The 24,102-nt window shown below is 39.2% G+C and overlaps 1 protein-coding gene across 2 annotated transcripts in view; it reads right to left on the bottom strand.

The window, feature by feature from the left end:
* Meis1 (Meis homeobox 1) overlaps positions 1-24,102 on the bottom strand; it is a 137,861-nt gene that overhangs the window by 13,332 nt on the left and 100,427 nt on the right. For both annotated transcript variants that reach the window (XM_055624287.1, XM_055624288.1), the window contains exon 9: positions 10,209-10,285. In XM_055624287.1, coding sequence (XP_055480262.1) covers positions 10,209-10,285 — 77 coding nt within the window. The remainder of the gene's footprint in view (positions 1-10,208; positions 10,286-24,102) is intronic.

Genomic DNA, 24,102 nt, shown 5'->3' with positions numbered 1-24,102 from the left:
ACAAAATCACCTCCTCTTAGAATGTGATAAATGCTTGTAAAGCCCTGTCAGTAAAGCTTTGAAGAATGTGCGTTTGCTGTTGGGTTGCTGGATGCCAGTGGAACTTTATTTTTCTATTTTCTTTTGTGTTTGTTTATTCTTGAAATAGGGTCCAACTTCGCTGCCCTAATTGTGCCAGATCTACGTAGAGCAGGTTTGAACTCACAGAGCTCTGCCTGCCTCTGCCTAGTGAGTGCTGAGATTAAAGGCAGTATCACATCTCCTTTTACTCCCTCCCTCCCTTCCTTCCCCTCTTTCTGTTTTCTTCTTCTGAAAATGCCCATGAATCCTACGCTGACAGGCTTCAAACTAACTAGATGGCCAAGGTTGACCTGGTATCTCTAGCTTCCATCTTCCAACTGCTTCTGGGATGGCATGAACTCCCTACCGGGCCTGGAATTATATGGTACTAATGATTGAACCCAGGACATGCTGCATGATAGGTAAACACTCTACCAACCTAGATATATCCCCAACCTCTATCTTAAAAAAAAATCCAATATATCATTCAAAACACTGAACCAACAGCAGGGAGATTCAAAATGGGTCTAGTCAGAAGAGCCTGGGAGCTGAATGGGAACATGCCATTGACGGGCTCTGAGATGAGAGCAGTGTTTAGGGGTCTAGTCAGAGCGACCTAGGGCTAACGGTGAAGAAACGTGCTTCACAGGATGTAAAACTTAACTCAGGAGTTCCTTAGGTCACTGCCATTATAAGTCCCAAAAATACAGAACAGTACAAAAACAAAAAAAACGGAAGAAAGCCAAAAGTTCACCAGCTGACCCAGGAACACTGAATAGGTTTCCAGCCACACAATGAACCACTGCTCAGCAAGGACAAGGAATGGGGTGCTCCATGCTACAGTGTAGATGAACCTTGAAAACATTAAAGAAAAGACCAGTCACACAAGGTCATACATTCTAAGACCACAGTTTCCATGTGCTTGTGTGTGTGAAATGCCCAGAATAGGCAAACGTAGAGAGAGAAGATACAGTAGCAGCTGCCAGGAGCTGCTGAGCAGAGAACAGGAAATAAGAGGAGAGGTAGTAGCTAACCAGTACCCAGTTTCTTTCAAAGTGGCAAGACATATTTTGAAATTGATGGTGGGAAGGGTTGCAAAGCTCTGTGGATGCAGCGCTGAGTGGCGCAGGTTAAGTGGGCAAACACCATGACCTGTGTGCATCATACCTAATAAAGCTGCTAAGAACAAGCCCATAATGGGAGGCCGGGAGAAGCCCTGGACAAGGGGCCTTCTTGTCCCCGCCTCTTAATTGGCAGCTAGCGCACAACATCACACGCAGAGCCTCATTTGTCAAATGATGCAGAAATTCTCTCCCAGAAGCTGTACCCTGTGGCTCAGTAGTACAGGGTTTCTAAAATTCTAATTCCTCATCCCCTGTGTAGCACTTCCAAAGTCATGTTTGTAATCTCAAAAGAAATAGCATGACTGAAAACAAAATTTAATTTTCAATGTTTCTCTCTTTCTTTTTTTACATTCATTCAGAATGATTCTCAAATGTCCCCTTTGGTTTCCCAAGCCTCCAAGCCCTGAGGATGGGAATTCTAGTCACAATCAAGTCCACTTCCCTTTCCGTGAACAATCCTGTCAGGTGACCAACCCAGGTGACAGATCTCATGGTTTCTATACAATACCGTTCTTTCCATTAGCTTTTTCAACATCTCATAAGCCCGACCATTTCCAAGTATATATGAACTCTGACCCAAATGAAGAATCAAACAAAGTCAGCCACAGCAGATGTTTTTGTAATATAGACCAACAAAACTCTTCATCCAGACAGCAGCCCACAAAAATACTGCTTAAAAAAAAATTCAGTACCCTAGAGTAAAAGTACTAAAAACTTCAATATATGTTATTTAATCAGGATGCGTTTAACTTCCATCATAGGCAATATAGTGTTCTTTAAAAAATTTTTTACTCTATCAGCATTAAGTCAGATCTCTTCAATGACAGGAAATTCATTTTTTTTTTGAGCTAAGTTACACTTAGGACCCAAGATGGGTAATCACTATGAGCCTGCAAGACTTAATGCATTTGAGGAAGGAAATGGTTTTTCCCCTCTTTGATGATAGAGTCTAATCTTGTGAGGGCTTGGTTATTTAAGAAGGTAAAGAACAAGGAGAGCCTCTAAGGATATTAAACAGATAAACTGTTTCTATTGTTTATTTGTTAGTGTTGAGGTGTTAATAGTATGAAAGAGTTAATTACTTCTCAAACCAGTAGTTCAGCCTAAAAAACTTTGTAAAAATACAAATAAAATCCAGCAAAGCATAGTTAATGAACGTGGTGGCATTGAATGGTGAACTCCGTATTTGTCAAAATTACAGACATTCATTCCACATGTTGTGATTTATGACTGTTGTGCTTTCCTTCAAAAATAAATTTAATGTAACTGGCATAGCCCTAAGCATCTACACAAAGAGCCATAGCATCCACACCTAGGAGCAGCCCAGACTACATCCTAGACATTTCCCCTTAAAAACACCTCTTCCTTGAGGCCCTGGCTCCCCTTACACTTTTGAGAAAACTGTTTTATTCAACAAAGAGGCAACATTTGCCCACCCCACCCCCTATTTTTCAATATTTTAGGCTGAATTTTTAACCACTCAAATATGCTGTTTGTTTTCTGTAGGCACAGCCTGAAGCAAGACAATGATGTAAGTGAGGGAGAGAGGGTCTCAGCCAGCTCAGGGCTTGGTGCTTAATGCTTAATCACGGAACACCAGGCTCAGCAACTGTTGACACAAAATAGGTGGGGATCAGGTCGGTGCAGGCAGAATACCAAGAAGGCAAACTATATGTAAACACACTCAAGACAGATTTGACAAGAACAGACCTAAGCCTGACTTGCTGGGAAACCACTGACGCGCAAAGCTTCTCTCATAGCTGAGTCTGTTTCTCCTTGCAAAGTTCCTTTGAGATAATCAAGGATAACATTTAAAAACTCAAATACATTTACAGAAGACAGATGAGACATCTGTCCCCTTGATTCACACAGTGTGAGTTTCAACTCTGCTCCTACACGCAGGATTTATGTAATGTAATATGGCTCTTCCACATACACCTGGAGTGGAGCCAAATGAAAAGGGGGGTGGGGGAGGAGAGTGTACACACAACCACAATTCAAAAACTTATTTCTCCTGACCTATAAAACTCATTCGAAGAAGCAAATGGGTAATGCTTAAACAATCTTTTAATCTCTAACTGACACCTGACAACCCATTACTTATAGATTATTAATGCACCCACTAAAAAGTTTGTCACGTACAAAATTGCTAGAGAAAAAGATTGAATGCCTGAGGAAAAAAACAAATTTTGCTGTACAATAACTTCAGAAATTTCAAACCTATTATCTGTTGTGCCCTTCACAGACTCATAGCACACTGCTAAAAACAACTGATTTATCTTTATTACAAATCATCAAAATGACAGCACACATGTTTTTCATGTCTTGCAATAATGTTTAATTTCATCGAGTTTTTATTTTACAGTGTTTGATTTGCTTATTTAAGATGAGAGAAAGTAGCAACTTTTTAATTAATTTTCCTGTGTGTCTCTTTATCACAGGGCTTTCCCTCCACTCCTGCAGAAGAGCTGTGATTAGATCAGCCTCACAAAGCTCACCTTGTCTCTTTATGCGTTTTACACAACCTCGAATACAGAACTGTTAGGGGCTGGAGTTCTGACTAACCAGTCCTGCCTATCTACTTTAAAGTACAGGAAGCTGGTATCTGTGGAAATAAAGTAACCTAAATAAGGGCACACATCTCACTGGTCAGGAATGAGGAGCACGATGAAATCTTTGGTTCGATTTCCTTCCTTTAATAGTCCCTCCTCTTCCTCCATGACTTTCCCTGTGTAAGCGTTATATTCTCATGTGGCTCGAGACAGGTCTTCCACTTCAGGCATCATGCTCCATGGAACCCACTCCTCACTTCTTGTGCGCTCCTCAAACACATCGCGGTCCAGGTGGTGGGGACCCTCACCACCTATTTCTCTGACTGACTAGATGCTTGTCCTGACACAGAATGAAAACAGCAAGCCTGGCTCAGTGAGGTAAAAAGCCCATGCACCATGCTGAAAGTCGATCCCCAAGCTATTCCTTTCCTGCATTATAGGAATCTGCGACATCCAGAAACATCGCGTTGACGGTGAATGGCCGCCCAACTCTGAGCCTCTTGATGACCTTCTAAAGTCTCAAAATACTTCCTCAGCTGGAAGCCTGACTTCAGGTGTGGTTGTGGAGTCAGCCTAATATTCTAATGCTGCCTGGGAGAAGCAGCAATTCCAAGAAGCAGTGTTTGGATTTCCATGATGCCAGGAATCCACGTTTCCATCCACCACAGTGAAGCAGCGCCTAGCCCTTCTTAAACAGTGTCCATATTCAACAGTGTTACGAATAGGGTATGATTTTATACAGCTGGGGGCTGGAGAAGCTCCGAGAAAGCTGGTGACATGAAACTTCAGTGAAGTAGGCGGAATAGCCAGAGCAGAAGTCATTTTCTAAGGGAATTGTTTGCAAGGAGTTTTTTTGTTTGTTTGTTTTTTATCTGGAGAGAAAAGTAGTGTCTCTGTTGAACTCTTAAAACTCTCTGACATGACAATACCTGGAGGTTTCTAAATTCACAGCTCCTAGCCCTCAGAGCTATTTGCTTAGCTTTCCTTCCCAATAATACCCTGACTGTCTGGCACCTCGCCAGCCCTGTCTCTGGCAATATGCAAGCTAAACATTTTTTGACTGATTTCAATATTTTCTTATGAGCAACTAGACAGTATTTTATCTAGTGAGTGTTACTGATTGCTATAACCTAAACTCAGAGTAAGTGCCTGTAAAGGTAATGTTACTAGAATTGGCACTCCAGGTGAAAAGCATAGCAATTAACTGAGGCTTCAAGAACAACACATTCTGAAATGTTCTTGGGAGTTCCTCTGTTTCTATTTCTTCTTCTTCTTCTTCTTCTTCTTCTTCTTCTTCTTCTTCTTCTTCTTCTTCTTCTTCTTCTTTTTTTTTTTAAATGCTACACCTGTTACTCCATTGATCAGTTAGGAAGTCTACTTTAAATGTAGGCTACTCTACAATTCTCACAGGGAAAAGCGGAAGCAGCTGCGTAATAAAATGACAGTGTGTGAAGCTGCTTCACCCCTAGGTGACTTCCAGCCAGGGAAGAACCACTGTGCTGTCTCACTTTCATTTTTCACTAGAGTAGCAAACAAATGACCCAGGGCCTCATGCACTGAACGCTGCTAGGGGGTCATGGGTTTTTGGTTTTGTTTTCTTTTTCTTACATCTGCTTTTTTTTCCTCCTTGTCTTTGTGTCATGCCTCTGCTTAGCTTTATTGACAAAACAATCTGTGCCTAATGTTTAAACAACATCTGTAAAATGTGTTATTAAATTACACCAGAAGAAAAGCAGAACAATTCTATGAAACCTACTGACCCTATTGATTTTTAGATCATAGAAGCTGAAAGGATAATTTGTGAATGTTTTAACATTTCCATCTAAACAGGTCCCTATATTTATAGAATTTTTGATTACTTATAAAATTATTTGCTGCATTTCTACTATAATCCAGAATTAAACTTGACCTTTAACTGTTGAATCTATTAGAGTAAAGATCAGATTTTCTAAAAATAAGCATCCATATTTACCTGCCTGTACCATAAGAATCTACCTTTTCCCTCGTGGGTAACACGTAGGAAGTGATGCCTGAATACTTAACAGTTTTAAGGGCAATAGATGAAGGAGCTGGAAGATCCTATGTGGATTCTAAATCTAAAATCTATCAAGGACACTGGTTCTGATGTCTTATCAAATATCAAGGTGCTGCCTAGAATTGTATGCACCCAACTGATAGGAAAGGGTTTTCTCTGCATACATATATGCTATGTGTTTTGCACCTAAAAACTGTCGACTTCTCAGAGCACAAAGGCATGATCGTTTAACATCAAGCCTTTCTAGGAAAGTGTGTGCATGAAAAGTAGGAAGATGAGAAACTGGAACTCAATGCACTGCCAAGACAGTGAGTGTCTGAGATTTCCAGCTAGGGCTATTCATCATAGGACATCAGCTTTTGTCACAGGGAATTGCCTGGTATGCAGCACTGGCCTAAATATGTGTGTGTGTGTGTGTGTGTGTGTGTGTGTGTGTGTGAGAGAGAGAGAGAGAGAGAGAGAGAGAGAGAGAGAGAGAGAGAGAGAGGTTTTATTTGACCACTCTAAACTCACACTTTCAATGTATAAAATTTGGTCTACTAGAGAGAAAATAAAGAACCAAATGTTGATTTTGTTTGCACATATATGTGCATTTTCATTTATGTGTTTTGTTCATGTATCTTTATGTTTTGTTTAAATGTCTGCCTAGCGGGAGAAGGAGTCTGGGTATAGATAAAAACACACTGTGTATACTTACGAAATTCTGAAACAATAAATGAAAACACATCTGACAAAAGGAAGTTGAACTCTGACATAAATTTTAAAGCTGCACCTACATTTTTAAATATTTAAACACTTGAAAAGCTATCAACTGCCAAAACTTATAATATTTTTTCTTTCAAATGAGAAATTGCTCAACACGTTGGTGTTGTTCTCAGAAGTATTTGTCACCGCAATGAAAAAAAAAAAAAAACAGACAGAAAGTTCTGAAATGTTGGTTCTGTTGGGGAATAAATGAGCCACGAGGAAGGAGGTGAATTATATGCCATCAGGTGTACCTCAGAACTGAGCACACTTTGAGTCTAACTTCTCACAACAGTGAAGGAGCTAGGTAACACCTCATGGAAGGTGACTTGTAAAAGCCAGCAACATCTTCTATGAGTCAAATAACAGATTTAAAATAGTTTACATTGGTTACCAACAAAATATATTAGGATAGATCAGCTCTACAGCCTCTCATGTGATAATTATCCCACTCCATCTCAGGTTCAATGTCAGCCATTTTAAGATCCCTCCTCCCTATTTTTATTCTGACCGGTAAAATAAATATGAGTATTTGCAATTACGTTTTTTTTTATGTCTGTTTTCTCTGCATCAAATCTGTCTAATTGCTTTACAGTGCAGTTCTTCCCTTTCCATATTTCCCTATCTACTTTAGTCTTCATCACTTGACATGCACAGTATATCCTTAGGTCAACAAAAGATATAAAATGGCTTTAGTGGTGGTATGAAGGAACAGTGCCCCAAATGCCTCACTAAAGCTGGAGCAGCTAAGGTTCCTATGACAAGCTTGCAACTAGACATGACTTTATAGTTTTCACTTAACATAGTGTACATTTCAATACATTATGTTGCTGCCAATAATTATGACTGATGTACACCCAACCTGCCCTTCAGCATTTTATGAAACATCTTCAACAGTGACTCATAGCATATACAAAAATTTACATGTGTGTTAACAAGTTTTAAGAAATCCAAGGACAGGATTTCTTTTTTAAGTCGTAACATAAATGAGGTGAAGAGGAAGTCTTAGGACATTAGTGATCATTTTTAAAATCATTATTTCTAGAAGAAAATAGCCTCACGGGGCTGCTGCTCTACGCAATAGAGTATTTATGTGCAGGCTTTCAAAAAAGCTTCATGTGTTTTTATTATAGTAAAGCAAAATGAAAGCTCTACTTTCTCTGCCTAATGGTCTTCAAACATTGTTTAAGATTCTGTGACATCTTCAGTTTTTCAGATACTTTATTTGCATGCTACTTCCTACCTATAGAGTTAAGAAGTACATCTCTATTCCCAGCTTATTGTTTGTTTGGTGGGTTTATTTTTTTGGGGGGGATGCTTTTGTTTGTTTTTTTCTGGACAGGATTTCTCTGTATAGACCAGGCTCGCTTTGAACTCAGAGATCCACCTGCCTCTGTCTCCCAAGTGCTGGCATTAAAAGCATGAGCCACCACACCTGGCTAGAAGGTTTGCAAAACATTTAAACTTGAATCAAACACAAATATGACGTTATTCATCACATTCAACGAAACAAGCCATCTCAGATATTTTAGGTTGCTTTAGAGGCATTCTCTCCAGGAAAGCTGTTAACAGGCGCCAGAGGAATTGACAAATGCAAAGCAAAGGGGTGCAGGGAAGACCCGAGTCTAACCCCAGGAGGAACAGGAAGAAAATGAAAAGCCACACACCCCATCCTATATGAAAAAGTAAAGGTGATTTTGAAGTTAGCTATCTGTCAAATGGAGTCTCCGCCTGAAATCTGCACAAGCTTTGAAAATTGTTTCAGAGCTTTCCAATTCCTAGTCTTTTTGCTCCACTCTAATAAAAAAAAAAAGTGAAGAAGTAAAAATGTAGTCAATGACTGATGAAGATCTGTGGGCCTCTGGTAGAGCCTGGGCAGATATTCTGGAGAAATGGCGGTATATGTACATTGCCTGGCACCACAGGAAGGCCCCTTTGCCCCTACATTCGCAGGACATGTCGCATCACACTGTATACATACTGCAGTGTGTTGCGTTTATTCTGGTAACTATGTTTACGAATAGAGTTTGCTAGCAACATTGAGGAAGAAGGGAGATGGCATGTGTGATAGCCAGGCAGCTCCACAGTGTTCCTTCATTTGAGCCAGCTGCCACTCCTTTACCTTCACTGAAGAACATTCCCCAAGGAGATGCCACATTGCAGCACCAGCCATCGCATTCTCACTACCTCACCATCATGCTAAGCCGAAAAACATGACTGTAGGTTCACATGTAAAACTATGTCTTTCCAATGGAACCATTCAGAACCTCTGAAAGGCCAACTTCAAATATGCAGTATTAACTCTTGAAGATTTCAAAACAGGAGCAGAAAAAATAGGCAAACAGCAAAACCTCAAAGGCAACAGAACTCAACACATTTGGATACAGTATGACTCCATTGGCTTCACTGTCCTGGAAGGAGGCTGCAAAATTTGATCTCTGAAGGCTGTGGTAAGGTCATAGAAATTGATAACCCTTACAAGAGAAGCTCGTGTGAATCTGTCTGTGTCTTGTAGATAGAGAACTTGTAAATTAATCCTCCAAAGGCAAATATATCATAAGTAGCTTGTTATCTCTAAAATACTAAGTTGAAGAATACATGGGATTATATTGACAGAAATTACATTTTCTGTAATGGGGTTTAATATATCTGAAATATCTCCCAAAGGCTCAAGGCTCTCTAACAGTGAAGGGTCTGTTAAAGAACAAATTTATTCACCAAAATGGATTAGGCTATGTAATCAGAGATTCTGTAATATTAATCTTTGACACCTATTGAACAGAAAGAAATTCTTGTGTCTACAAACTGTCATCCTTAGTTTTCTCTTTTCTCCAACCAGGTTTTGAGGCTTTTCTGGATTGTACTTCAAAGAATATAAGACTTCTCCATCAGAAACACTGATCTGAAAATATTAGGACGATTAATTACATATCCTTAGTTTTAGAGGAGATTGTATTTCAATACCCTTCAAAAATGACAGTAGGCTTGGGTGATTAACATTAACATGGCTTTAACACAGTCAAAAAGGGCAATGAATCACACTTTCTCAAATCCTCAGGGCCATGTTGTTGGACATTTAGTCAGAATATTGCTGCTTAGAACTTGGTTGATAACCTCAGCTTTACCCCAGAGCAGGAATTTACTTAAAAATAGTATTGACTAGCCTTCGGTAAAATCAGGTTTTGAAGAACTTCAGAGAAAGAAACATAAATTTTTTTTTTCCTTTCAATATTTGAATGATAAGAGAATACTATATTGGATGCCATCTTTGGATGGGTAACACTAACAAAGTGTAACTGAATTTGTTTTTCAGTGAATTTAAAACTCTTGGTGATAATGGTAGATTTTCTTCTTTCATAGAAAATAGTATGATACCAACTTGACCAACCATCCAGAAGAGAAAAAGCCAAAAAAAATGTGATATGATTTCAGAATGAGAAGGAGTGTTCACCACATACACACTCATCCTGTGCATAAAACTTGTCGAATCGTAAAAAAGCTGGAAGGCCACATGTTTTATTTTCCATGGTAGAAACCATTCCTCCACATCAGGCCTGTTCGTCTCCACCTTTGGATCAGCAAGCCCCTTGGGAAAGCAGCAGCAACTGGGTGTGGCTTCTTCATGTAACACATTAACTGCAGGTTGCCAGAGGGGGAAACAGATTGTGTGTAAACCCAGGCCAGATTACTCACCAGTTGTTCACTTGAAGGATGGTGAGCCCCGTGTCTTGTGCCAACTGCTTTTTCTGTTCTTCAGAAGGATAAGGGTGCTGAAAGAGATCCAAAAAAAGGTGTGTGTACAGCGGGCAGTGTTTATACCATTTGGTCAATAACCTAAGTGTCTAGAGAAGTCTATAATTAAAGGTAAAAATGCTGAGGTGTGTCACTCTTATTAATGGAATACTACATCATCTAATTAATGGCAGTAAAAGACAAGCCAATTACAAAGCTTAGTGAAGTGTATATAAATGTCTATTTAGGATACTTGCAGAACCTTGATACTGAGTTTACCCTTTAACAAGTTTATTTGTTGCACACTAGAAATTTTAGTGTGATCTTCACTGTATTTTATCAGATTGAAGGGTGTGTGTGTGTGTGTGTGTGTCCCTCTGATTTAATATATTCTGAGCTGAGGTCACCAGTATTTAAGTGTGATACTCTCTCTCCATAACACCATAGTCCTGGATTTAAATGTTAAAACTAAGGTATACTCTATTTATGCCACTCTTGTTTCAAGTCTTGAGCAAAGCAACAGTAACCAAACCTCAACAAAAACTGGTGTCATATTCGTTTGTCAGTTAGACAAGCTTTGGAATCCTTTATGAGACATGCCTCTGCATGGGTGTCGAGACATTTCCAGAGAGAGTTAGCTGAAGGAAAAACCTACCCTGAATGTGGACAGCTCTGTGCTGTGGGCTAGAGTCCTACACGGAATTAAAGAGGGAAGAGAGAAAATTGCTGAGTGTCAGCATTTGGACACCTCTGCTAGTTTTCCCTGGAGATATAAGAAAGTGTGACATAAAGGCCCCAGGCTCCCACAGCTGTGCCTTCCCCCTGCACCTTCCTCTCCATGATGGACTGTTTCCCTTCAAAGCCTGAGCCAAAACGAATCCTTGCCCCCAAGTTGCTTTGTCATAATTTGTTATTTTTCATTTCCTTTTTATTTTCTTTCTTCTTTTTTTCTAACAGTGATGAGAAAAGCAACTAATACAGTTTGTTTCCACATATAAAGGTCAATATATGCTAGGGTACTGAGTAAAGGCCAATAAAAAGGCAAAGGTCAACATATTTCACATATTAAGAGCAAGCCCAGCACTGTCCCTCCTGAGGAAGAGAATACAAAAAAGTATTGATTGCATAATTAAATAATGAAATGAATCTGGAATTCTATTGAAGTTTGTTTGTGGAAACATTTTCTTCTCAGTAATCAAGCGCACCTAAGGTGCAACACATATTTCTAAAGAACAGCGGGGGGGGGGGTGTACCTATGGAGACATAGCTGCCTTGAAGGGTTGAGTCCTTATAAATTCTTGCAGGATAAAGTTGTCCTGACAATCAGTCTTTAATTTTTAGTCCCACTGTGAATAAGAAAGGGCATCCTCCACACTCAATTAAATGATGTGTGCCATGGAAACTAAAATCTGGTTTGTTGGGTGACAATTAACATAGCTTTTAATCTCATTAATAGTGTCTAGTCAGATACTTAAAAATTGTTAAAGATCACACCAGTGAATTTACATGTACTTTTAACTATGTCCTAGTCTATACACATCTGCTATGCTTGCAAAGAGTGGGGATACAGTAATTTTTTTTCCCATAAGCATTGTCTTTGATTGCCACTTAATCAATAAATACACAATTAGAATGAGACTTTGCTTTTGTGGAATATAGTGCCTTTCTCTACAGAGCTCCAGGTATATTTCAAACAGGGTGGTAACTAAAAACCATTAGATCCCTCTGAGTGACATAGCACTACCATCCCTGTTGTTTTGCAGTTGAGGAAGCCAGCCAGGGGAAGGGACAGCCAACAGCGATAGTTCTCCCTTCTTTTCCAAACTCTTAAGTCTTCGCAAAGCTCCACACTACTTCTACAACCTGCAGAGCCAGCCACCAGGCCCCACCTTTTCAGAGCTTCCCTCTCATCCAGCCACAATGTTCCCATTTCTGCTCTTCCAGAGCAACAAGGTTAAACCTGTTACACTTCTCAGCATCACTGCCAGAGTTCAGCTCAAGGTCAAGTATACAGAGATGCGCACACACACATGTGCACACACAGAGACACACATGCACACAGAGACACACACATACATAGATAGACACACACACACACACCACACCACACCGTGCACACACATCTTATCTCTGTCAAGCGTTTCTTCTTCATTTCCTGATAGCAAGTCTTTTTTTTTTCTTTGTGTTTTCTTGTTGGGGTGTCTTCTTACCTAAGTATCAATTTGAAATTCTTTGCTACATTTCTCATCATCCTTAAAGTTCAAATGAGTATGTAATGGAAAATTAGCAACTATAGTTTGAACAAACTATAACTGAGGTACTTTACACAGATACTATGTAATCAGATTCAACACCAAAATGGATAAGAAAGTGTCTTCCAGAGCCTGCAGAAAGTGTAAGCATCCAAATCAGTACTTCCTCAGCTTCAATCCTGAAAGTAGTGTTGACTCATGCATTCAAGCCATAATAAACTAGGCCCACACTCAACATAAAACCAGGCACTGGAAGAAGGGCAGAACTAAACACTACCCTATATCCGAGTTTAAAGCATAATTCCTATTGTATACAAGCATGCCACACAATTCTCCTCACATGAATCTCTTTTCTTACAGACAGAACACTGAATTATGATTTTATATATAGTAGTTCAATGCCTATACTAGTTGAAAAATTATATAATACAAATGACTCTATTACAGCTTATAAATGATGCTGCAGTTACTAATTATAAGACTTTGAACATGAACAACTTTTATAACCTTCAATTTTGTCACTTTGAGTCCTAGGATCTGTTGAAGTTAAAGGCTTCTCAATTAGTAGCTCAAAACAGTAGTGGACAATAAGAATTACAATTTAGATTTTGAAATGTGCAATTTTCATTTAAAAAAATTATCGGCAAGGAGAAAAATAGAAGGCTCTGTGACAACCCTTACCCTCCCCAACCCTACCCTCGAAGTAACAGACTAAAAAGGAAGCCATCAAAAAAACCTCTTAAAGGTGTGATAAGGATACTGAAGTGTGGCTCTCCACAATTGCTGACTTCTGGCAGGGGTGCGTGTGAGAAAGGACCCAGTTTTTTTAGGGATGCTCCAGTAAGTAGATGGACAACACAAGTTGAACTTTTTCCCTCTTTGTTTTTTTTTTTTTTTTTTTGTGGGGGGGGGGGGGGGGAACATAAGGATCGGGGGCAGATATGAAAGGATTGGGACGTGAGTGTGATCAGGGTGCATGATGTAAAATTCCCAAATAAAAATACTATGTAGGAAAGAAAAAAACAATTCTTGACTTTGTGTGTGTGTGTGTGTGTGTGTGTGTGTGTGTGTGTGTGTGTGTGTGTGTAGATGCATGTCTCAATACACATGTAGAAGTAAGAGAACAAGATACAGAATTAGTTTGTCTCTTCTACAAGGTGGGGCCCAGAGACTGAACTCCTTTTAGCAGGAGTCTTTACCATCTAATTGGCCCCAAGCCCTAAATTCTCAACACCACCTAGTTGTCAATGCTACTTGAATATAAAGTTATAAACATGCACATTCTGGTTTATAACATTTTCTGCGATCCTAGTTACTTACAGTTTTTCAGGTCCTAGGAAAGTTTCTGTCAATTATTTTTTCAATAGAATTAATAAATGTGTCTATCCTCGCTCTTCAGTAGAACTCAGTTACAACATTTTTGCCCATGTCTTGTTGTCTATCTTAATGCTACGACCCGAGGTGGATGGGAAAATTAGTATTTGTGCTGTTCATCTTTAGCTACTTTGAAAATTGAGAGTTGTCACAGCAATTTCCTTGTCCTGTGTTTTTTCAAGAGTACTTTTGCATGCTTGTTTGTGAGCAAGCTTTACATACATTCTCATAAGACAAATGGAATTCACATTTTACTTATGCAAATGGTGTCAGAAAAATTCTCCTTGGATCATTAAAATTACCTGAGTCATTACAGTTTCAAAGAGCTGTGGTACAGCCCTCAGAATTCCACTGCAAATTTCAGCTGTTTCTCCACATCATGTAGTTTCTGATTTCACAATTTAAATATCACAAAACGAGAAAGGTCTAGGGTTTTTTTCTTCTCCTCTGTCACTTTTCATGTGATCTGATTTTAAGTAATTGGAACAAACTGTGTCTAATTTTATGCAGCATAATTGCTAGGCAGCCCCAAGCTATAGAGACTCAGCACTCTGTCTCCATTAAGCAATTTTCAGCTCTTTGGGATATATATTTTTATGTAGATATGAATGAGGCTAGATAAAATTAAATGTCATAATAATTTGGACATTATTAATAATGGTTATGGTATGCCAAGCAATAGGATATATATATATGTATATATATACATATATATGTATATGTATACACACACACACACACACACACACTAAATTGAATATTCTAAGGAATGGCACCCAGGACCTTGTACCCACTAGGATATCAGCAAATTGGTAAAAGAGCCATATGTTTTTTCCTTTATTTTCATGGCCTTGCTGTCCCACAAACTCTCAATTATTTTTTTTAAATACTATAATTGCCAAAAAAAAAAACACACATAAAAACTGTGACCCCATGTAGTGAAAACCCACTCAGCCCAAAATTCACAGAAAAGTAGGCTTCTAAATATAAGTGCCAGTAGTCTTAATATCCTATGACCCTCGATTGCCTAGGCTGTTTGTTGATAGTATGAGTTATGTCTTTGTAGACATGAAAAAAAAATGGACTGTCCCCAAACCAAACCAAAATAAACAAAAACCAAAAATCCAAAACCAAAACCCCAAACCCCTCCGTGTGCCATAGGGAAGGCTTCTGTAAGAACCCTCCCTGCTGTGCTGTGTTCACCCATCGGGTGAATGAGGGCACTCAGCAGACAGCAGATGTCATTCTGCAATACATCAACAGGGATCCCTGAAAGGTGCCACTTTAGGGGGAAAGTGGGAAATTCCTTCCAAATCACTGAAACTACAGGCTTACATTTCTTTTAGACATCTCCCTGAGCACCTCTGCTTTATTGCACTTAAATGACAAGGACACTGGTTGAAGAAAGATCAGTGGGCTCTTGTGAAGCAAAGACTTATTGCACTGGCCTGATACTCCAATCAATGTAATCACTTTGGGATATCGAAGCAAACTTGATCATCACCCAACAGACAGCGGGGAGGCCTTGCTTCTGCTGTGACATTAGCCCTACGCTGTTATCTCTTAAAAGCTTAATTATTCGCAAACAATTGATCACGATGGGAATTTGAGAAAGGATGTGCAAGGGCCACTGGGAGACCTGCAAAGCATTAAGAGAGCAAACGAAATTGCCTCTAGATCCTACAATAAGAATTAACGATTGCGAAGGGAGAGCTAGGCAGGGCAGTGGCTCCAAGGTTTCTGTCTGGAGTGCTTCCCATTTGATCTGCATTAACACCTCAGGAACGAGTGAAAGCCATAAAACGGTGATTATGTATGGGCTAACCTGACCCTCCCTCCCAGCATTCAACCTGCATGCATACATCAGTCTAGTTTCCCTGGGCAGAGATGAGATGCTGGACTCCTAGGAAAAATTGGTAACTTGTGAAAAGTGGAACCCCAGCAATAAGGAAAGACTCACAAACTCAAAGACTCACAGACATCACCACTTCCATAATCAGCAAGCTGACTTCTCTACCATTTGCCATTCTTTGTGGGTTTCTAGGTACACAGATAGGCTTCTAATAATGACCTAGTATAGAGCAATTGTCTTACAGCTTTATCAAAGTACAAAATGATCCCTTGAGTATGTGCAATGGAGAATATCTGACCAAAATCATTACAGCAAAAGAACCCCTAAAAATAGCTCATATTAAAGTTTAGTCTGATATGCCATTTTTACTAGCCACAAGGAATAGAAGATGACAGAAAGAAAATGGCAACTCTCTAAAGAAAATTTTTCTTAGCACAATTCTACCTTTATTTATTGAGGTTGGCATGGAAGCACCTCCCAGGGTGATGACAGATATCTGATATTTACGAGTTTACAATACCTTGGAAGAGAATTTATTTATTTAAACAATCAAGCAGCCTTTTCAGATGAGCATCAATGGGAAAGGACAGAAACTTTACAGTATACACAGAGATGGAAGATGTCCAGCCTTATATTGTAACGATATCTTGGACCAAATGGGCTTCTTTCATCAAAATGTCCAGCCCAGCCACAAATGTGGATGCCAAGACAATGATGAACTTTATCTTATCTGCCCTAGTAACCAAGTTTCAATAACATCCCCTCCCTTGCTGCCTTAGCCATTCAAACAGCACATTGTAATGGCAGCAGAAAATTTGAAAATAATCCTGTACAGAGCTCTCCAGTGAGATAATGGAAGGCCACCCTGCCCCTTCTCAAGCCTCGGATTAGTAATTTCTTGTGACACAGAAGTGCCTCTATACGGAAACTGCAAAACAGCTATAACAAAGCAATAGAGGTAGAAGCAATTTTCAAGCAAGATGTTACATGCTATACTTTAAAAGGTATGGGAATGGGCACTAGAGGGGCGATCTAACAGGGGGAATTATGGCAACTGTCCAATATCAGCCTTATCAAAGCAGTGTTCTGCAGCTTGGCTGAATATGTTGGAAGAACAATTTCAGAACTTCTTTTATCCCTTTTCCTCCAGCCTTGTGCCTCCTCCACAGCTAAGTTTAATGCATTAATATAAGTTGACCTTGAGCTAAACTCTGGTATGTGATGGAGAGATACTCCCTTTAAAGAAAAGGGAGAAAACTACCATATGGCTTTTTTAACCATTAGATCTCTGTATTCTTTTAAAACTTCAGAGTTTTCCCTTTTTTGCTGCTAAGGAACTAGGGTTCTAAATTCAAATACCCAGCTATGTGTTTGAGTTCTAAAAAAGCAAGCAGGAGTTTGGTAACCAAATAGAACTATATCTGGCTAACTAACCTAATTTTTGCCTATAAAAATTTCTCTCACTTTAAATGAAATTGCAGTCATTCCCCCCTTATGCATTGACTAACTATGAATAGCTTACACTGTGACCATTACATTGATCTAGGATACTTCTTTCTTTAAAAAAAAATTCATAATGCTTCCCTATTGTCTTTCTGCTTTATGAATTAGTTTTACTGTTTCAGTGAATGCTTTTTTTGTCTTCTAACTGCACATTATCAAAGAGACACTTTGTGCCTGGCATTTACATTACAAAAGCAGTGCTCTGAGCAGCGGAGGAGCATAGACTGAATGCATAGCAGTCCAGTCCTGCGTCTTCACACAGGCTGGAATCAAAAGCAAAGGAAGCAAACGGTGGCCCTGGCTAAGAAGCCAAAAAAAATATTTGGAGCATCATCAATGAAGTTGTAAATTTTGACTTGTTTTCTTAATGTTCTGTCAACATCTCATCTGCCTGCTTGTCCAGACTAACTGTATTGTTTATTGTTTGGCCCTGGCTCTTTCTGCAAGTTACTTGAGTCACGCTGTAGACAATCTCTCTCGACATCTTGTCTATTTAGCTGGGCTATAACAAGTTGCCAGGGGAGGTGTGTGGGTAGCAAAGTCAGTTAAGTGAGTCCGTAATCTTGATGTTATCTCTTGAGAATGACAGAAGTGTAGAGAGAAAGGTAAAAATCTTGATTTCTTGCATTAACACAATCATATTTTTTATGACATAGCCAGGAGAACAGTTTCATTGCCAATTATGGGAACACTATTACATGTTTTACCTGCTTTGCTTAACTGATCTTTTAATTTCTTTTAAATATAAATTAGATGTAAAATAAAATACTAAAACATAACATATTGTGGAATTGGGATAACATCAGCCTTTGCACTGTTATTTTTTGTTGATTTATTTTTTTTATTTTATGTGCATTAGTGTTTTGCCTTCATGCCTGTCTGTGTGTCAGATGCCCCGGAACTGTAGTTACAGACAATTATGAGCTGCTATGTGGGTGCTGGGAATTGACCCTACGTCCTCTGGAAGAGCAGCCAGTGCTCTTAACCACTGAGCCATCTCCCCAGCCCCCTGTAATTTTTTTTTACAGTGACTACAATCTAGTATAATAAGTTTTTCAATCTCTTCTTCAGTAGCTGTGTTGCAGAAGAACTTTTACATGCACACAGAATAGATAAAATGTAGGACTCTAAATTAGCAATTACTTATATACCTTCCTAAAAGTCTTAACATTAATAAAAAAGTGCTAACATTATTTTGAATGGTTATGATTAATTATCCATCCCCTGAATGTTGATTATCTCGGTAGGCAACCATGGAAACAGAAGAAAACCAAACAGAGTTGCTAGGAGGAGTTTGGTGGTGGGTTGAATAAGAAGAGAAAGCCTGTTTCACTTTCAGCTATATAGTTTCACCTAACAGTGTGCTTTCTTGTGTAGTCTCTGTGGTCCCCATGACGAGGGGCTGTGTGACTAGCTACTCTTCAGGTAGGAACGCTAGAACCTGGCTAGGGCACAGAACTCGCGTGAGGGTTCCAAGTCATTAATGTTGGTGCACAGATCTGCCCTGAATTTCTCTCACTTGCTTACATTCCCAGTGACACTTCCTTCCCATTTCCATATTTCTTTCTGTGACCAAATACATATGTACATATACATGTATATACATACATATCGTATATATATCGTACGTATGTATATACATGTATATATACATATATATATTTATAACAAGAGTATGAAGAAAATTATTCATTGTGATGTACAGCGAGAAGACAGCCACTATTTCTTCCCATACCACTCTCTTTCCAATATCCACCTCATCTTTTCCCCAACCTTCTCTGGAAGCAAGTATTTTAGGCAAGGATGAAGGGCAAAACTTACCTTACCAGGGCTTTGCCCATACTCTGTCTTGAGCAACCAGCTATAGAGACCTCACTAAACTATAGCATTGCAGAATTAATATACAGTAAGCGGAACATGTATTATGAAAGGTGAAGATGTCCCAGGAATTGTTGAAAATATTTTGTATATATATTTTCACAGGGAGTTACGATGATCATATTCATTTTATAGATAAGAAAATGAGTACAGAAAGGAGAAATCATTCTCAAATTCACATAGCTGGTAAGTAATAATGCTTGAATTTGAAACTTGATGGTAACCTGAAGGATGGGGCAATCCTTCTCATTCCTGGAGAGTTAATCATAGATGTATATGATGGTGGCTTCTAATATAGAGAGAAACTATTATTCTAATATGCATTTGTATTTTTTATTGCTACAACTCAGTCCTGTTAATGGAACCAAAAGTCAATCTTACTATAAAATTAAAAAAAAAAAGACTGAATGAAAATTACTACATTCATCATTTTACTGGTACTTGTAGCATTGCTTACACATCTAGGCATGATGATATGTTATATGTAAGAACATTCATAGCATCCTAGAATCAAATTCCTGCTAATCTATCTAACTACATTCCAATGTGTCTTAAATTCTCCACTTTGAAATAAATTGGTATATGTGTGTGTTTCCAATTATTTTCATTTCTTCCATGATTCTTAATCAAATGTGAGTTGAACTACATTCAAAAGCATTTCAAATGAATAAGCCACTGATAAAAACACATGAATGCTATTCCTATTCAAGATGCAATTAGCCAAGTTCTGTGCCCAAAAAATATTTGGTATATGAATGGATGAAATTTATTGAAATTAAAGACACCCAAAAGCTTTTAACTGGCTTTTTGTTGCTGTTGCTCGTATTTTCTTCCACAGGTTTCATTATGTAGCCCTGGCTGTCTTGGCACTCACAATGGAAACCAGGCTGGCCTCGAACTCATAGAGATCCACCTGCCTTTGCCTTCTTTCTGCTGGGATTAAAGGAATGCTCCACCATGCTGGTGCTTTATGTGGCTTTTATTAGGAGATTCCTGCAGATAAACATCAAGAAATCCTCTCTCCCACTTCAACAAGCATTCATCTTTCTCGCTCAACTTTATTACATCCAAAACTGTAAGTCTTGACCACTCTAACTTCTGTTTCCACTGTCCTTACTCTGTGGGTATACAGGCACAAAATGTAATGTATTTCTAAGTGAGTGGAACTGGGATTTCACCCCAGCAGTCAGCTACACAGTTCAGATCGCCCCACCACCCTTGTTCTCTCAGACCATTCTAGGTTGTCAGTGGGTTTCTTTAGTGGAACCTGGGACATAAATGATGAAATTTAAGTTCTCAGTCTAAGCAATACCCAGAGCAGCACAGGATAGCAGAAAAGATAGAGGAAGTGCTCTTCACTAAGCCTCTTCCCAAGAACTGCACTTTAACAAACTCACAAAACAACAGCATAATGCACAGAGACATTTTTCCAAAAGAAAGTTCATGACTGATTTATACGACATACTCTAATAAACTAAGAACCTTTCCCATACTATCTTCGCTGATCTCTGCTATTTCAGAGAGCATGACCACTAAAAGGGACCCATCACCAACCTAAAGAACACTTTTCCACTTTAAAAATCAAAGAGAAGGGGTTTTGAAACTGAAAAAAGAAAAGTCAAGGAGATTGAAATACTACCAGACCATCCTGGAATGAGTCCTCATTATTGCCTGTATAGACGCTTCTATCCAACATTAATTATTCAGAAAAAAAAAATCCACCTCCTTGTGTAAAGAATAAAGCAAAGGGGCAAAGCAGTACATTTGGCAAGGTGCTTTCTAGAGAAAGGCAGAGATGAGGAGAAAGCGATGCAGAATCTGTGCTGTTCCCAATATGACTCAAGACCCCTGGAACTGGTGCTCATTCTCTAGTGCTAATTTTCCCACTTAAATTACAGTGATGGTGTAGCCTCATCTCATTAGAGATCATTGTCCCCAGTAGACAGTTGTGTTTATGGGGGACTCTGGCTGTTCCACACCTGCTGATCAGGTTGCTATGTGATCAAGGCTGCATACAAACAGCAGACTTGAGCTTGCTGGACTGCAACTGATGAGCCCAGGCTAATTCAGGGGTGATTATGTAGTTTACTGGACCACTAAACCTCTTTAAGCTTGTAATTACTGCCTATTTGAGTAAAGAACATTCAAAAGCAATTCACTGCATCGTGCCTGCCCCAGCTGGAAGCAGGCTGCCAGCAGTCTGTGGGGACATTAAAATCTACAGGGACATGGATTGAAGCCCAGCTAGCAGACACTGCGAAGCAGGCCTCACAGCCAAGTGTACGCACATTTCCTCTCACCTCTCCTGACCAGGCTTACCATTAAAGGTGCAATGAAAACGAGAGAACATCCATAAAGATGACAAATACCAGAAGGGAATGGTGCAAACTACATTTTAATGATTGCCCCTCTTTGTAAAGCTAAAAATTAAAAAAAGAAGAAAAAAACCTTTTTCACAATGAAAGTCTTAGTAGAATGAGACACACACAGAGAGAGACTAAATTCAGCTAGGATTTGTTGTGTGGTTACTAAAAGTTCCATCTGAAAGACACCAACTTGAAAAAGAGACACACACATGCCCCTCCATCCACTGTAGAACTGGAAGGTATGTTCAGATACTGTCCACCTACATGGCTGTGTTTATCACCTTCAGTGGGAAATTGTTAGTTAGCCAGTAGACTGACTTTCTTCAAAATCACATGTACAGAAATTTTGCAGTTAATGAATTAAAACGCTTGAATGAAAGGTACTTTCAAGAGCCAGGAAAGATTTACAGGAAAAAAAATCTGACTATTTATCAATGTTCTCATTTTCTGTTGCTCTCCCCCTTAACAACTGCAGTTCTTTTGTGTAACAAAGTGTACAACATGCTTTCCACTGCTGTGGTATAATTATAACTTGTCTCTAAGTAACAAAAAAAGACTGGAACTTAATGAGGGGGGATTAAGTTAATTTCTTTTTTAGCTAACAGTTTCCTGTCTCTTAAAATGAAGACCTTAGTGAATAAAATGTTCAAGGGGGAAAAATTAAGCTTTTTACTTCACTAAAATATCTACTTTGGATCACTAAAATATTAAATGATGTTTATTCTTTAAAAGTCTGTAAATTTGTATTAAGCAAAGCCACAGAAACTCCTTCCTGACTGCTACATCTCAACTCTAGGGATCCAGGGCGCTTCATAGTTATCTAGACATTGCTGCCATTAATATTCATTAGATGGGTCTGCTTGCATTTTTATAAGCTGTGAGAGAGGCAGAAGAAACAATCAGAATTCTTTAACACACGGACATTATCAATTCAACATATGCCAGGCAGCACCGAATACAGATCTGAAGTTTAGATTCAAATGCAATTTACCTTTCCTAAGCCAAGTCTCATGGAAGCTCTTTCCCCATTTACCCACTGTGGCCTGAGCTATTTAATCATCTTTATTCTCTGTAACATACATGTCAGTTTTTCATTTCAGAGAATATTTTCCACCATACTTTGTTTAACAACAAAAGCCTCACTTTGCAATCAAACGAAAGAGAATTTTTCCTTAAGAGAAGCAAGCAAGCAAACAGCCTCCCTCTAAACTTGTAGTGCCTAAGATCACCATTGTCCTTCTGAACTGTCTTTCAAAAGCCACTACTGATGGGCATTCACGTCTGTCTCCACAGGTTAAAGAAGAGAGGATATGTTCAATTTGAGCAATCCTTAGTATTTCTTTCTCAAATTCTGCATTTTCAGTTACTCAGTGTAACTGGACTGGAAAATGCTAGCACGGATATGGGCGTATTTCTGCAAGGTAGTCACAGACATTTTGTGGGATGTCTTAGATGGGTAGAAGAAAGTGTTAGACTGGTCATCAGCCAGATGATCAAAGAAAGTTGGCAAAAATGATGACTTTAAAGTTAATCTAAAGGCCAATTCTGGCCTCTTTTTAAAATTAAAATGTTTTGACCTTGAGTTCATTTGATTCCTGTATTTACATAATACTTTACAGTTGTGGATTTTTATCATTCTGAAACTCATGATTACCTTGTGTGTACACAAAGTCATATCATATTACAGCCACCATATAAGAGTTAAAACAAGACCTGGAGTGAGAACAGGATTGGCACATAGTGCCTGTTGCTGTAGCCATATCTGTCAGGGCCAATTGTGAGGCAGGAAGTCCAGCCTCTGGGCTTTTGTTTGTTTGGTTGGTTGGTTTTTGGTTTTGTTTGTTTGGTTTGGCTTTTGAGACAGGGTTTCTCTGTGCAGCCCTGGGTGTCCTGGAACTTGCTATGTAGAGCAGGCTGGTTACTGACTCAGTGGTCTGCTTGCCTCTGCCTCCCGAGCACTGGGGTTAAAGGCATTTGCCACCACCATCCAGCTCCAGCCTCTGATTTAATGTGTAAACATGCATTGCTCAATGCTTAGAATGAAGAAAATTAGATCCAAAGAAAGCAGAAAAACGTTTAAAGGGGCTGTCATCATTCCAAACAAACTGTGTGACTCAGCTTTCAGGCCATGCTACAAAGGTGGCCAAGGCAGCATTTGCCTTGAACCAGAGAAATCAGTATCTTCACCTGATGACTGCTTTGCACTCCTCTTTGAGGAAACTAGACACAGCCTTGATTTGTTTAGTGCATCTTTCTCTGCTATCTCAGTGGTACGAGTTGCTAATTACATATCCAGAAGGGCTAATTTCCCCTCTTCCTGAGTCACTTTTGGAGAGGGTTCAGGCCTGGGTGTAGAGGCAAGAGAGTGGTCATTATGTCCGTGAGGCTTCAGTGATGTGCTTACACACTTACTGATGGTAAGTCAAAAGAACAACACTTACGAGACTTGATTTCAAGAGCTTCAATTAGGTGTATCACATCAGACAGCTGAGGTTTCAGGACTCATGTTAGCCATACGGTCTTTTTAATAGGCCTTTAAAACATTTGTTCATGCTTATTCTGTGTGAGAGTGGTTTTGCCCTCGTGTGTGTGTGTGTGTGTGTGTGTGTGTGTGTGTGTGTGTGTGTGTG

The sequence above is a fragment of the Psammomys obesus genome, unplaced genomic scaffold, assembly GCF_907164565.1.
Source record: "Psammomys obesus unplaced genomic scaffold, mPsaObe1.curated_primary_1811, whole genome shotgun sequence".
Classification (NCBI taxonomy): Eukaryota; Metazoa; Chordata; class Mammalia; order Rodentia; family Muridae; genus Psammomys; species Psammomys obesus.
The sequence above is the reverse complement of the archived record's forward strand: the minus strand, read 5'-3'. Positions and strand labels throughout refer to the sequence as shown.